The sequence below is a fragment of the Capsicum annuum genome, chromosome 8 (assembly GCF_002878395.1).
Source record: "Capsicum annuum cultivar UCD-10X-F1 chromosome 8, UCD10Xv1.1, whole genome shotgun sequence".
Lineage (NCBI taxonomy): Eukaryota > Viridiplantae > Streptophyta > Magnoliopsida > Solanales > Solanaceae > Capsicum > Capsicum annuum.
Genome location: NC_061118.1, coordinates 158,560,324 through 158,577,675, shown reverse-complemented (window position 1 = coordinate 158,577,675; position 17,352 = coordinate 158,560,324). Strand labels below are relative to the sequence as shown.

The 17,352-nt window shown below is 32.9% G+C and overlaps 1 protein-coding gene across 1 annotated transcript; it reads right to left on the bottom strand.

The window, feature by feature from the left end:
• Positions 1-1,261: 1,261 nt before the first annotated feature.
• LOC107839836 (chloride channel protein CLC-c) lies at positions 1,262-9,045 on the bottom strand. The gene is made up of 7 exons (XM_016683472.2): positions 8,487-9,045; positions 7,431-7,631; positions 6,621-6,798; positions 4,857-5,119; positions 3,715-3,984; positions 1,801-2,929; positions 1,262-1,504 (listed from the first exon to the last, which is right to left on the bottom strand). Exons 1-7 carry the CDS (start codon positions 8,690-8,692, stop codon positions 1,415-1,417), a joined length of 2,337 nt encoding a protein of 778 aa, XP_016538958.2. The 5' UTR covers positions 8,693-9,045; the 3' UTR covers positions 1,262-1,414.
• Positions 9,046-17,352: the final 8,307 nt, after the last annotated feature.

The following is a 17,352-nucleotide window of genomic DNA, read 5'->3' as shown; positions in this document are numbered from 1 at the left end:
ACCGTTAAAAAAATGAGGAAATAAAGCTACACAAATGATATCTTCTCCTCAATCCTCATTACCATCCTCACATCCCATAGTATTTGGCTAAGTTATATAAAAAAAAAAATTAGAAAAATAACTTTTGTTATTATATCTATATCTATTTACATCTAGATATATTAACTTTTTATCCTTCACTAAAAGTCTTTACTTTAGATAAAATTATCTTTTCACTATTTTTTCGTAATATTTAATAATTAAAAATTAATTAAATATATTTATGGTAAACCTTTCCTTATTAGAAGTCATAGACTTAATGACAACTAATATTTTTTATCAGTTTAAAATTTCAAAATCAACTAAATTTAATTTTAAGAAGATTTAAAAAAACTATAAATCTACATCTATAATTGCAATATATTAAATCCATTAACCACTTAAAAATTCTGATGATAAAATATACACGTGCTTATAATAAAATATATGTTTTGAACTTTTTGCACTTTATTAAAAAAACTTTTGTAATAAATAAAATCGTCTAATTTTAAATAATCAAAAAATTATATGTGCGAGACACGTACGGCTAAACTAATTGAATAAAAAGAATAAGTAAGAAACACACTTTTGTCTTGAAAAATGTTTTTCAAAAATAAAAAGCATTTTCTTTGCATTGAATACACTCTTGTGCCTTAAATATCTTCCATTTGAGTTTTTATAATTTAATCGAATTAGTAATCATCACGCATCTAATATCTATGTATTCTGTAAAATAATGTGCATTTACTTTATATTTGAAGGTAATATTATTTTAAACAAAAAGGTCTACATATGATATATTTCCTAATTATCAAAATTCATACATTTACTTTATACAATTTTATCACCAACAATCATTACTGAGTACTGAATCGTTTATTAGTACACCATGCTAACTTTAGATTCATCAAACGTACCTTCCTGCAATGATTTCCCATAGATATTTATCATTATGGGATGAACTCCCGTGGTTGATGGTCTATTGAAAAATGTTTTATATTACCTCTCATGTCCATTTATGAAAAATGTTTTATATCAACTCCCTAGACTAGCGCTGGGTAGGGTCCCATGCGGGGGTTTACGCTTTCTACCGAGTATTTTTTTCATACCCAGGGTTCGAATCCGAAAATCTCTGGTTAAGGGGGAGCAGCCCCATCCACTGTTGGCGGTAGCGGTATCCATTTAAGCATATTTTTGGTTGATTAGCAATTCAATAAGAAATTTGTTATTGATTCATATGCTATTTAGATAATCTTTCTTCTATTTATTTTTTTAAAAACAATGAAAAGTTGAGGAAGATTGTACAGAGCTCAATGTGGAGTGTGCATAACAGGACTGCACACTTCTCTAAACAATGGTTGGCCATTTGCCAGTTGAAACAACTAGTTTCTCCTGTTTACTTGTGATGAACTAAATTTGGATACAGTCCCTTAATATGCTCTGGCATGAAGTCATGTCTTGTCAAGATTCCAACAATTGGATTCCTCTGCAAATTTAAAAGAAACAAATCATGAGAACTAGTACTACAACAACAACAAATAGAGTCGGGGGAGGGTAGAGTATGCGTAAACCTTACCCGTCCTACCTTGTGAGGTAGAAAGGTAGTGTCCGATAGTATTGTAGAGTTGAATGAAGAAACAAACATCCAAGATTTAACATATATACGTTGACAGGGTAAAGAAGTTTTGAAGTGTGTGTGTATTTTAACCAGTTGTATCAGTAACTTGTCTTATTTATTCGACAAATAGGTGTACTTAATGTGGAGGGAGAAGATAAACTTACCCCCGTAGTCTTTGGGACGACACACAAGTGTCTGAGACCGAGTTGTCGGAAAAGGATGGCAGCTTTGGCAAGAGACATGGTTTCCACTACTGTGTATGGAGATGTATTTGTGATAGGATGAAGATCAACATACATTTCCATCTCCTCAGCGGAGAAGGACAAATCCTCCAACTTAAGCCCCTTCCCTGATCCTGGCTTCGCGAAATCAAATGCATGAAAACTTTTCAAAATACTGGAGCCGCTCAGTACACTTAGTCTTGTGAATTTCTTCCCATTAAGCAAAACAAGTAAATGTGACCTTAGAACAAGTCCACAGAACTCTGTCGCGTCTGAGAATGGCGGCGCATCAACCACGGGAAACCCATTGTGTCCAGTAAACTTCAACGCGTGTACTATGTTTCCTACCTTCTCAACACCTGAAAATGTTACTAAAGGCCCAGAACAGACGTCTCCTGCAACCAATTGCCTCATGTATGGCTCGGCATGTGCTTCCAAGTAAGGCAAGCCTTTCATTTGTACAATCTGGTCGTAGACACCCTTGTTAAAACTATCGGCCACAGTTTTTGATATAAGGAGAACAAGCATCACCAACGGAAGCATTAGCAGATTATTGGTGAGCTCAAGCAGTATGACACAGAGTGAGACTGTCATCCTCATAGTGCCACCAAGGAAGGAGGCAGCCCCAAGGAGAGCAAATAGGCCATTATTAAGATTAGAGACTGAACCCAAGACAGTCCCAACAAGACGTCCATATGAAGCTCCAGCAAGTATGACAGGAATGAATAGCCCAGAGGGAATAGCAATTCCATAGGTAATAACACCAAGGCAATATACCCCAGCGAAGAAGACAAAAAGTGTAGAAAGGTGGAATTCGTTTGAATTTTCTGCACTAAGCAAATTGCGGATGGCATCATCATTGGTATTCATAAACAGGGAGGCCAGATCATTGTAATGCCCTGATGGACACTGGAAATTCTTATAGTTTCCAGAGCGACCAACAGTAGGGCATTTTTCCTCCAAGCCTACAGGGCATGGTGTGCAACTTGCAAACCATGGAAGACCGTACGAGCAAAGAGAACTCAGAATTGAAATGGTCATTACAAGCATGATTTTGAATGCAGGACCTCTCCTGCAATCCATTACAAAATATCAGCCAAGTGGAAAAATCAAATGCAGCAGCCAAAGCTCAAGCACAAAGAATATTCAAGTTCTTACATTCCGTATTGGAAAATGAAAGATTCAGATGGTAGAACTAAAGTAGATAATACCAGTGGTAAAAGTGATACCATATATAAAATAACATAAATGAAGGATATCTTTGACAAGCATCAACTAACTTGGGAAAGGAAGAACATTAAGAAGTAGATTTTGACAGAAAATAGGGAACGAATTTAAAGTTAGCTTTTTAAAACTAATGTACGTGAGGTTTGATTATTTGTCCTGACAAGTTATGTTTTTACCCACCCAAACAGACCTAGTGCATTTGCTATGGAGTTGTACCTACCCAGTAGCTTTGACTCAGACCCTGTATGTACTAAAATATAGACTAAATTATAGTATAAAAACAGATTTGGAACTCATTATATCAAATGGACCGTGGTAGAATGCCAAACTCAAACTCATAAAGTTGAAATCTTGGATCCGCCTGTACCCACCATAACCCAACATTATTTAACAGTAGCAGTTATCTACTCCAATCCCGTCTTAACAAGAAAGACACAAAAGGGGAAAAGGCAGCATTAAAAAAAAAGAAGACGACGTGCTTCAGGAGAACTTCGCGTACTTCTTGAAATTGCAGTTAATTTCGTAAGGTTAGGACATGCACACTGATAAGTTGCTTAGTAATAACTAGTAACAGGAGTTAAGGACCTGAGGTAACTTAACATATTATACCAGCAGATCCAAGAGACTTACTCATTAATGATGCTGTAAGTCCGGAGTACCTTGTCCACGAGATAATTATAAAGGCTTCCGAAAAGGCCTCCAAGAACTCCAATTAACAATATTGCCAGTATATCTACAGTGTTATAATTAGGAGCACCTGAATTCACATCGAACATTATCAAACCTCCTTGACCAAATAGTCCACATTTCCCACTCCGACAGAATTGAATGCAAGATCTGAGCACCATAGCTACTACAGCAGTTGTGAAAAAAGTCCTCCAAAGTAGAGCACTTCGCCACCTACAACAGGAAATAGAGTAGTTGAATATTTCAGACTGCAAACCTTCTTACAACAATTACAAGCCAGTAAGCAACAAGAAAAGAACTGGAAACGATAGCATCTTCACAAAAGCCACTGAACCACATGATGTTGGACCTTTGACATTCTTGAGGACACATCACATCTACCGCCTTACAGCATTTATCAATCTAAGTTTTATATTCATCTAAATCAAACAAGTACAGCGGGTGGGTCTATAGCTACAAACGACACCTACAATACTTAAAAGTTCAAAGCCTATTGATACAGTAACTCCCATTCTCCCTGAGTTGTTGATGGAGAGATATTAAATTCAAATTGTTCCCGCAAAAACCCTCCAAAGCAGAATCCCACCGTTACAAACTATACCTGAAAATGTTAAGCTCCCAGCTTATCAATGCAGTAACTCCCCCTCTCCCTGAATGGGTTGAGAGACAATAAATTCAGATTATTCACAGAATACCCCTCTATTCAAAATTAAAATCTCTAACATGTCAAATGTCTTCCTCAAACCACAGGAGATGGAGAGAAGTTCTTCTCAAGCATTGTCCATCAAATGACATCAATTGCTGAATCAATATGCAGAGATGATAACACTGAAAAAAGTAGTAACTTACAGTCGAAATGCAATTGAGCATGCATTCACCAAAACACGTGCTACGAATACCCTTCACATATAGCCCATAGAACTACACAGATGTTCTTCCTACTCAATTTACCAATTCATAGATCATCGATTTAATACAACAAGGAACTAGTATCAATTTTTCACTTTATCCTCATTAAGAAATCAAAAACACACATGCACACACACACACACACAAAGGGAGGTGAAGAAGGGAGGGAGACGGACCATGAGGCTACTTCTTCGAGAGCAAAAAGAACACCACCAACTGGAGCACGGAAAGCGGCTGCAACACCGGCTGCAGCACCACAAGTGATCAAATCTCTGCGGTCGCGGTCATTTTTGAAATACTTCAGCCACTTCCATGTCATATGATATTTGCGGGAGCCGCCCTGCCCAAGTAAGTTTGCTATGCAAGCGCCAGTATGGACCATTGGTCCTTCCTTGCCAACAACAAATCCAGCAGAAACACCCAAAGCAGAACCGATTATCTGCCAGGTGTAAAATACATATGAATTAGTGTTTACAGGAATGGTTTTCAGAAAATGAGAACATCAAAAGCTAAATAAAGCATTACAGGTTTAAAGACTTCCCAAACACAGAACCACAAGCAGTAAGTATCATTTGAGTCTGCTGGAGGAATGGCGGTTTTATATACAGCAAAGGTATTAAAGAATCCACCTCTAAATATTGATAGTTCAGTATAATACAGCAGTATCTTCTCTCGTAGTACATCAACAACTCTCCCCCTTCCAGCATCACAGCCCTCCGTTCCTATATACCCTCATAATTAACTTCTTTCTGGTCCCTGCATTTTGAACCCAGAGCCTCACCACCACAAGTCACTGGCCCAGCCACCTCATCTCCTTTAGCGACATCAATGATTTTCTTTAAGCTTTCCATTTTTTAAAATTAAATGATATAAATTAACCCTTTTTGTAACAACAGTTGAGTTTTTTTCCATATTTTAAAAGAGTTATATTAGAGAATAGCCAACCATGCAGACATTTGCTTTATTAAATGTCTTGAACACTATCGAGCAAGTTCATAAATCTATAATCCATATCTCTTTATCTTAATCAAGATGGAGCGGCATGCATCAAATACTTTTCCTGGAAGAGTACAACAATTGCCACTATCTCCCAACATTTTACATTCTTATTATCGGTAAGTTGAAGAACATTTTTCCTTCCTCTATGTTCTCTTTTATAGTAAGGCACATGTAAACTTCAATCAACCAACTAGGCCTCAATCTCAAACTAGTTTGAGTCTGCTATACAACTCCTCCATCTATTCCATTCTATTCATGCTATTCCAATAGTAAATTATTTGACTTCCAATGCAAATTAGGACATATAATTACACTTATCCCTATATGAGAACACACTTCTTTAACCAAAATAATGATAAACACTGGACCTAGGCTCTCTTCTAAGCTAAGTTTGTATTTATTCCAAAGAGATATTAGGTTTCTCAAACAACTTCTAGGTAATATTAGGTTTATCTCGTCTTTCTTTTACCATGTTTAATCACAACATCACGGCAATTTTTAATGATGCACCACAGTACTACAGTTAGGTACTTGTGCACAAGGGCGCATGTGACCATTTTAATCTAATTTAATGCATTTCTCTAAATCAAAAAGAACAGAAAAACTTCTGCACTTTTACGATGCTCATTTTGAGGACATATTCAGTCTAGAGGTACAACATTTACTCTCATATATCACTGTTTGTTTTGGAACGGGTCTACAGAACATGTTTTTCCTCGGTGAGATATCTTATATCGCATAATAATCTGCAGCATCCTCCTTTTCTACCATCCCATTTTAATTATGTGTTACATCTTCATCTATCCTGCCTGGAAAACTAAACATTGATATCTGAACTGTGACTAATAAGGTCAAAAGCCCTACATCAGTTTGATAGGAATGCCCTATCACCCATGTGGGCATCCAAATATGGAAACATGAAGGGAGAGAGAAAGACCCACCTTCACAAATAAAGTACTTGGAGCTAAAATGGAATGAGCATCCACACCATTCAGATATGCCTTTACTTCAGGTATTCCTGACCCTGCAGCTGCAGGTGCAATAAATGCGCATAGGCTTGCAGCACAAGTCGCAAGAAGCAAATTGCAACCGGCAAAAACAGAAAATGCACAGAAATACCTGCAGCAAAATTAAAATCACTATAGTTTCTTCAAAGAGGTTCATGGATCAAAAAGACGTTACTTCAAAAAGGTACAAGAAATGAACCAGTAACTATCTTTCTATCTAAAAAGGATATCCAAAAACTTGCTTGGGCATTGCCACCCATGCAACAATGACAAAAAGTACTCAATTGGAATCTACGTTAGCCCAAATTTTCGTTTTAACTTAAAAGGAAAAACTGATAAAGTTAACCCAGTTTCTGTCCAGACGAGATTCACATTCCTAGTGCACAACAATTACTCTTTAAAAGTAGTTAGAAAAGTGTGCACAACTGATTTGCATTCTATTGTGAAGTTTGCATACAATAAAACTGTTGTGCGTCAGAAACAATTAGATGATAAGATGGTCGAAGCTCCTTGGGAATATTAAATATGACATCACTCAAAAGTTGCAACTCGGTCTTGAAAAACCTTCAATTGCATCTTTCCCGGTTTTAAAATAACTTGAACAATGTCTGTTGCAAGTTCTGATACTATGAAAAATCATTGAGTTCACATTTGTGTTTTTGTTTGTGTTTTACACCAGAAAAATCAGCTCAAAGTTACCACAGATATTGAGAAGCTATTATCGTGGATGAAAGTTGTACTTACTTATCCTGAAGCATTAAGTCACTAGTGAGGAGAAGCTTGAAGCCAGCAATATTTTCCACTGCTATGTTCAAAAAGAAACCAACAAGTCCTGTACTCAATCCAATAAGAAGCACAAGGGCCCACTTTAGGAATATATATTGAAATATCTGGACCTTTTTCCTTGACCTCCAATCTTGCTTGAATAGGTCATTTTCAACAATGCTGCAAAAAATGAAATAGCAATGCCAAAATCAGAGAACCTTTAGATATTTCCATTGACAGATGAAAAGATTTAGTTAAAATCTGTTCACCAGATATGAGCAAAGATCTTAGGACAGTATTGCAGTACAAAACATCAAAGCCGGAAACTTTGTACCTTCTTGGACCAATAAGCACCCAGATTTATGCATTTCATTTTCCTAGTTAAAAAGGCTGAAGCTATTACAAAGCGGATGTTGTACTTCTCTAAATCAGCATCTTATTAACTATAAGCAGTATCACTGGGACAATACCATGAAGCAAACCAATAACAATGACCACAACAGAAGGTCTGAGAACCTGATCTCAACGCAAAAGTTTTAACGAAACATGAGATATGTTCACCGCCTCACTTCACCAAGAATTTCAGCCCTCAAAATACACTGGCAGGGACCACAACCTGCTACCTTGTTAGAGCAAAGAGGATGATTCCAGCTATAAACAGAGCCCCCAGATTGTAATTAACACTAGAGACTACAAGATTTAGGCGTAAACGGTTCTTGATTTGCTAGGGCTCCCCTCCTTTTTTCTTTTTTTTTACTTTTTCTTTTCTCTGCCATCACCCAGTTAAAAAGACCATTCTTTTATCATTCCCTAATCCAGTCTAGATAAACTAAAAGAATAAAACTTGGAAAACCATATAGCAAAATAGAGATGATCAACAAGTTCAATAAAGACACCAAAAATAACATTCAACAAAAATGTGCAAGAAGATTCAACAACCAAAAACAATAAATTCAACCAAGAAAATAAAAAATAAAAATTAAAGCAACCCCATCACTAACATATAAATAAAGGTAAGGGAAATGAGAATCATACTCATAATCAAGACTCTCAATAGGACAAACATTAGCTCCAATAATAGCAAGTTGTGAGGTATTATTAACTCTACTCTTGGATGAAATAAGCAATGGCTCTCTTAAACCACTCTCAGAAATATTCCTCTCTAAATCTTTTCCATCTTCCATTATCATCACCCCTACCCCTCCTCCTTCACTTTCTATATCACCTTGATTTTCCATCATTATCACCCCCCCCCCCACCCCACCCCACCAAAAAAAAAACTCCCTTTTTCTCTCTATATATTACTGCTCATCAATCTTTAACAAAACCCCACTTTCAAGATTCACTAATCTTTACAAAAAAAAAAATATCTTTGATATAAATGCAATTTTGTAGGGGTACATAAAGAGAGAAATAAGCGGGAATTGCGCGAATGCTGATGATTTTGTTAACATTAACAGTCATCTATCTATATATATATAACATCAATTGGATTATTAAGCAACAAGTGTTGGAGATTTAGTGGCCTTAATCTTTTTAGGATTCAAGATTAGACAAAATCTTTATTTTCGGAAAGTTGGTAAATTTTATTCTTTTTTTGGATATGTTGACACCTAAGATTTTCCATAATATTATAAAATTTAGATAAGACCAGTATATAGTAAGCAAACACTGTTAAATTTTTTAATTAATAAAGAAAGAAGAGATACCTAGTATATAGTTGTAGGACCAGACAAGATTGTGTTCCTAAATTGTGGATTAACAAAAAAGCAAGAGTACTTTTAGATGTACTAGGCTGTTAATTAAAAAGTTAGTATTGATTAAGAAGGAAAAATTTTGATTAAAAATATGAAGAGATCATCTAATTTTTATATTGTTATTCTTAGGTTATCAATATTAATTTCTCGTGAATTCATGGTATATTGAAATGGGGCCGTTTTTTTAGTTGATTAGTTGCACAAAATTTAGCAATATAACAATTAGTTATGAATAAATCTTTAATTAAAAAGTTAGTACTAATTAAGAACGGAAATAATTGATCAATAGGTGAAAACATTAAGAGATCGTCCAATATAAATCTTAGATTATCAATATTAATTTCTGATGAATCAATGGTATATTGAAATAGAGTCATCTTTGTAGTTGGTTAGAGCTGCGGAATTAGCAATGTAGAGATTAGTTATGAGTAAATCTATGTATCTTCACTTGTTCATTTTTTTATTTTGAAATGTACAACAATACTTGTCCAGTTTATAAATTAATTGATGATTTATCTATTTCTATTCATTTTACCTATTAAATACGATTCATTATCTAATGCATATTTTTCCAAGCATTAAATTTGTTACATTCAAAGGGTAGTATGGTCAAATTATCCTAATTTACTACTCCTTAATCCATGTGCCTATAGAAAAGTGTCAATAAAAAAGTAGACAAATAAAAATGATAGAGGAAGTATTATTTTATGTGGAGATTAATTATTCATATTAGTTATTTGGCATGCACAAAATAATATGGAGATTTTCTCATAATTTATAAATTATAAACTAAAGACCATATTAATTTTATAAATGAACAACTTACTTCTTAACAAACTAGCTAACGTAGTTCTTCTTAAGCAAGAAAGTACAAATAGTATGTTTATCTATTATTTTATTGAGGATAAAATAATAATGTTAAAGTTAAATTATGATTAAAAATAGAAGGATGATTTATTTATTTTACTGACTAAAAGGAAAAAAGAAAAGTATTAGAGAGTGTAAAAGATATTTAATTAAACTTTTTAAAATTAGCATAAGTGTTTTTTAAGACCCGTATGAACATAAAAACAAAAATAATTTTACTTCTAAATGGTACTATGTTAATCTATTTTTCAGCATGTTGTGTATATAGTAGTACTCTTTTGTGTCTTTTTGTCTATTTTTGAGATTTATGACAATTCAATACGTCTCCTACTTTGCAACTACTACAAATACTGCCTTCCCAACTTTGACTAGTGACAGAAAAAGAATAATTGAAAGCAAATAAAAAAATAATCAAGAACAAGAATAATCTATACATAATGTCAAAGTAGCAAGAATCAATACCCTCCTCTTTTTTTTTCTCACCTATATTTTCATTGTTTGCTTCCGTTACGATTAATTCAAATTTATATTGAAAAAAAAAAAATTTAAAGTAAAGAAATTTTTACTAAAGAAAACATTATTCTCACGGCTTAAATTACCCTTTGAATGTACTCATATTTACTAAATCAAGTGCATATAGTTTATGTTTTGGTACATGTTCGGGTGTAGTTGAAAGCAAGCAAATTTGAGTGCAATTAAAACATGTATAGTAAAAGCAAAAGAACTAGAGAATAAATCATAAATAGATAAAATAATTTAAAAGAATGGGAAAAATGTTACTAATCTAATAGTATAGTATAAAGTAAATTATTTGGATGAAAATATTACTCCCCACCAAGCGACGTACGAGTAGCCGCACAACAAGAGAAAAAAGGTCAAAGGGAAATAGCTCGTGCCTTTTGAGTGCACTTAAAGTTTTATTTTATATGAAAAATACATTATAGTATATGGTACGATTAAATTGCATTAAAGACTACATTATTATTGCAAAATCGAGCTCAGATTTTCGCATGGAGACTTTATTAAATTAAGAACACTGAAATCAAAGAGACTCACATTTGAGATGTAACAATCCTCTCGATCGTTTGTGAATTTTTTTTTTTATCCTTCCTGTTTGTGAATCACTCAAACAACCCACGTTTAAGATTAATTAAAGTTCATAGATTTAACCTCTTAAACCACAACAGAAAAAGAAAAAGAAAAGAAGTAAACGACTATCAATATTGGGCAACGTTCATCACCGACGATTGTCAGGTACTTGTTAAAAATTGACAATTGCAATTGTTTTGTTTCTATTGCTAATAATTACAGTATACAACCTCAGGAATTAATGATCATATTGCCATTATTGGCAGTAATGATAGGGCAATCATTATGGTTTCTCTTTCCTATGTCTTGTTTTTTGAGGAAGATGCTCCTCTTCAATATAGCTAGTGTCTAGTTCATTCAGTACTATGCTAATCTAGTTATATCTGTCCATTTTCAAATCTAATGATCAATAGTCATTGATTGAAATATACCCCCTAATCCTTGGTTAAACTCATTAGTGCACTATTAATACCCTTACCTTATTGGGTAACATTATGCCTGCGAAAAAATTGTTGGAATTAGTTCCTTTTTTTAAAAAAAAAAATTAAGTAAAGAGTTGATAGAACAAAATTGGGATCAGTTCATTTATATATTTAAATGATGCTATTTTTTCACCCTTAAATTTGTGTCAGAAATAAGTTTTCTATAGAAACAATGAGAATTTTTTTTAGACAAGAAATGAGAAGTACTAACAGAATATATAAGTTAATGATGCTCTAAATGAAATAAATGAGTAGAATTAAAAAAAAAAATGTTATTAATAATAAAATTAAAATTTTAATTTTTTGTTATGCAAGTGAAAATAACTAGTAATATAATCTTATAAATATATTTCAACACAGACAATACAATAATAATTGATAAAACAGAAGTATATTTTATAAAATAATTTATTTATATTGTAAGTAAATTTTAATTATAATTCTAAAAATATTTAATTAATGACAATAAAAATATATTTATTTGTATAAACAATAGAGAATAAGAAGACTATGAAAGGTAAATATACGCACATACGTATATCTAAAACAAAATAGTCATTGCCTAGAATAAGTGAGGAATTTCTATTATTCATATTCAACAGGAAATTTAACTTTTAAAGTAAAATGGGATAACAAGCTAGAATTCCATGAAATGTTTTTTTTTAAAAAATGGAATCAGCAATATTCCAAATTTTTTCCAATGAGAATTAAATTTCCAGCAAGAGTTTTGCCTTACATATATGTTACCCAATTAGGTAAGGATATTAATAGAACACTAATGAGGGTTTAGGGGTAATATTTCAATTAATGACTACTGATCATTAGATTTGAAAATAGACAGGTGTAACTGGATTAGCATGGTACTGGATCGGGTACCATACCGGTACGGATATGTATATGTTGGATCGGGTACCACGCCGGTACGGATATATTATTTATTGGATCAGGTACCACGCCTGTACGAATATGTATATGTTGAATCGGGTACCACACCGTTACTAATATGTATATGTTGGATCGGGTATCATGCCGGTATAGATATGTGTATATATTGGATCGGATACCACACCGGTACAGATATGTGTATATATTGAATCGGATACCATGTCAGTACGGATATGTATATGTTGGATCGGGTACCACGCCGGTACGGTACATGAACATAGATATGTTGGATCGGGTACCACGCCGGTACGATACATGAACATAGATTGTTCCCTGCAGGTCATGACTATTTGGGCAAAAATAAGTCATATAGCGTGTGTGTACATAATTGTGTTGATTCTGTGGATGTTTACAATATGGTTGATACTCTTATTTGTTATGTGACTTGTTTGTGAGCACTGTTTGACCTGTTATTGTTGTATTGTTGATTCATTGAGTATTTGTTATGTGATGAAGCATGTCTACTTGTTATTTGATTTATGTTGTGTACATGTTATTATGTTGAGTTGGCCTATGATACTTACCAGCACATAGTCGTTTGTACTGATACTACCATGTACTCTTCTTTTGTTGAGTGCAGAAAGTTTTTCAGAGGCTCAGACACGACCTTGCCTCTAGAGTTGATAGCAGATCTTGATCCAAGGGTGAGCACTCCGTCTGTAGGCAGCCACGGGCAGGGGCGATGGCCGGGTGGGGGTTCCCGGGAACCCACTAACTTTCGTGCGAATATAGTATTTCTATAGAGAAATCTAGTAAATATATAACAATTATAAGTTGGAAACTCATAAATAAAATGTGTTGTTGGTCTAGTGGAGTAGAAGGACTTATAAAAGTTTTATTGACCTCTTAGTTATGGGTTCAAATACCCTTAATTACTATTTGATTTTATTTTTATATAATATGGGGAACCTATAAACCCTAAATCCTGAATTCGTCCCTGCCACGGGTCATCTTATTTTTTATTGTCCATCTTTCGGGCAATGAAACATTTCTTATTTACTTTATTTTGGATATCTCTTTAGACATGATTTTGTTAGTAGTTCTCTTATGATGACTTTCGGGTCTTGGGGATTTTAGTAAGTAGTTTGTTGGATTTTCGCATAATTAATGATTAGTTCCGAATTATTGCTACTATATTGATTTTATGACAATATTATCTTAATATTGACTAAGTGATTGGGTAATAGTTTGATTTAGATGATTCTCCCACAGAAAAATTAGTGTGGATGTCACTCATGGCCACTTGGGCCGTGAGAAAAAACGTTATGTATATCAACGCACACTGAAAGTTATGCATGGCATGCCCATGCCATACATGCATTGGTATTGACTGCACGTGTCCACAAAAAGCATATGCTGAAGACGTAATACTCTATGAGATGTACGCAAATTCTACTATTTTCTCAATGGGTAATACGGTATTAAAAAGCTAATTTTCTATGAACTCAAGACTCCTCTAATTGAGAGTCGAATAGTCTAGTAAAATCGATTTGTTGTTCCAAAATTTGTATTTTAATTAGGAGGTTTTATCCTATACATACTTCTATTATTGAAGGGAAATTTATTTCCATTCGGTGTTTATATCAGTTCAATACATGTATGTCATGTGTTTGAATTTTTACACACATCAATTCATTTTATTTAAAAGAAAATACATCAAATCACCCCCCAACTTATTGTCAAAACTTACTTTAGATCCTAAACTAATCGGTCAATTATATACCTCCTTAAGAACTTTGAACTGAATTTTATACCACCCCAAAAGTGTTATACCACTTACATTACGGAGAGTGTAATACACCCGCGTCATGTCAGAGCCACGTCAATAATTTTTTTTAATAATTTTCAAACCAATTATATATATATTAAAAAAAAATTATTTCTGACCTTATTCTTCATCTTCTCCGGCACCCCCACCCCCACACAATGCACCATTTTCCATCTTCTCCAGCCCTCCTCTATCTCCACCACCATTCTTCATCTTTTTCAGCGCCCCCACCCCACCATCATTCTTCATCTTCTCATCCCATCCTATCCACTTTTCCACCACCAAATTGAGCTTTACCAGCTCCCCCCCCCCCCCCCCCCTTCTTATTCTTTCTTGTTCTTTGAAATTTGATTTATAAAAATTTAAACTTCGATGAGATTGTATTTTGTTAGTGAAGTGGCTGTGGATTTCACATTTTTCACACAGATTCAATGTTCTCACTATCACTCTTTTTAGTGTTGTGAAATTGCATTTTGATTTGTTGAGCAATAATTGTTTATCTTTCAAACCCAACTCGAATTTTGGCATAGGATACTACTGTCTATCTTTATTTGTTAGAAAATTAATGTTTGATTACTTGATTCTTGTCTTCTGCTAATGTTTGGATTCGAGTAAGAACCTGCAATGGACAAACAAAAAAGTTGAAGAAGACAACCAAATTAAAAATAAAAAATAAAAAGTGGGACCAATTAAAAAGTTAAAAAAAAAACTAAGTAAGATACTAAATAAAAGAATATTAAATATATTAGTTATATGTTATCAAATAAAATAATGCCACGTGTATGATTATATTAATTCAGATTTTCTTTCTCTTTTTTCACACGATTTTTGGAAAGTGAATACACTCTCTCTGTTAAGGGGTGAATTTAATTCAGTTCAAAGTTCTTAAAAGGGTATATAATTGTCCGATTAGTTTGGAGTCTAAATAAGTTTGGGCGACAAGTTGGGGGGTGATTTAATGTATTTTCTCTTTATTTAACTATACTTTATTAACGTGTATTTACTTCTTTGAATCACTTACCATGATCAGTTATATTTATTTGGTGTAAATACCATGAACGAACCTACACATAAATTTTGGGTGCTCCAACACCCACTAAACTCGATGCGGAATAGGTATAATTATATAAAAAATATATGAAAATGGGTATACATTATATAAAAGCACTCACTAAACAAGAAATCAATTAGGTGCACTGACATTTAGGTTGATCTTAAGGCTCTCCATTGATAGGTGTGGTTGGGTTCAAACCTAGTTGAGGTAGTTTTTTATCTTTTTACTGTAGTAAGCACTCATTCTACTTAAATTCTGGGTCCACCACTGATAAATACTAGTGTGACTAAATTTTTACCCTTCTATTGATTTGTCATTCATGTCAATCAAGGGAACGCGGGTTTAAAACATAGGTTTTGATCAAGCAAAAGTATTTGGATGAAAAATTTTGGGTTTTGATCGAGTAGAAGTGTGTTTGGGTGAAAAATCTCCTAAAATAAAGGGATTGTGATGATAAATCGAAATAAGTATAAATATCTAATAGGCTATTATTCAACCATAATTAAATAATGATACCTGTAGTCAACAAATTGAAACGCAAAAATATTGATAAAATCTCAATTTTCAATTGTATTTAAAGACAAGATCGGGAGTATATACATCTTGGTATTTAACATGATAAATAAGGGAGGCAGAAATACTAAGGGATCGTTTGGTGTGAGCTGCTAAAGCAAATAATTTTGGGATAAAATGGTAATTTCAGGATAAAATTTTTTAATGTATGTTTGGTTGACAATATTAGGGATAACTTATCTCGGGACTAATAAATAGTATCGGGATAAGTTATCCACAAAATTGGTGGGATAACAATCCCTCCATAATTTATCCTTGGGATAAATTTATAAAAAGACAAAATTAACTCTACCTATATTCATGCACCGGCCACTTTATGTACATACGTATGTGCATAATTAATTAATCAATCTAATTCAACCACTTTAAGCGATCCATAAATTATACTGACATATAAACCAAATAGTAAGGTAGTAATTTTATATTAATACAAATGATAAATATTATAATTTAGCCATCTGGATGGCTAACAAACTATATAACATAGATAGACATGTTAAATAAATATAAGAATATTTTATGCATATTAATATTTTTCATATTTTATGTTAAGCATTTGATGAATAATAAACTAAAATTTTTTCATAAGTGCATATAATGTAGATGAATATTAAATTTTGTTTGTTATAAGATGAAATTTGTATTGAATTAATCCTCAATATTTTTATAAATATTGAAATTATTAGAGTTTTAATTAACCTATTTTCAATTGAGTAATATTTACCGACAACCTAAATTACTCCCAAACCCACAAATCCATATTAGCCTCTTATAACTAATTTTTCAGCAAAAGACAAATTTAATTAACTAGCACAGGCCTTGTCATAGTTATAAGCCATTGTTAAGCATTTGAATTGAAATGTTGATCACTATATTATATGAGTGATCCGTATTCACAATCGACTCCATTGTTCAATTACATATTTTAAATTAAATAGTTTTTTAATCACTTGAAAATTGATATTGTATATATCAATTAAAATGAATTATTTTAATATTCTATATTACACGAGTGATATGTGTTTATTAAATGAAGTGACATAAACAACAAATCTTCTTTTACTTTAACAAACTTAAGTTGGAAGTTTTTATTTCAAATTAAATAAGATGTAGTAAAAAAAAATTTTAAAACACACACGGCATAATCATGGGAAGACATATGCAAAAAAATTGAAGTTAAATAAGATGAAAATTTTATTTTTAAAATACACACGATATAATTATGAAAATGCACACATAAAAAAATTAAGCTAAATAAGATGAAAGTTTTATTTTTAAGAATAAATATTTAAAATTTGAAAAGAAATATATATATAAAAAAAAAGTTAAACAAGATAGCAGGTATTTTGGTAATCAATTAATTTGT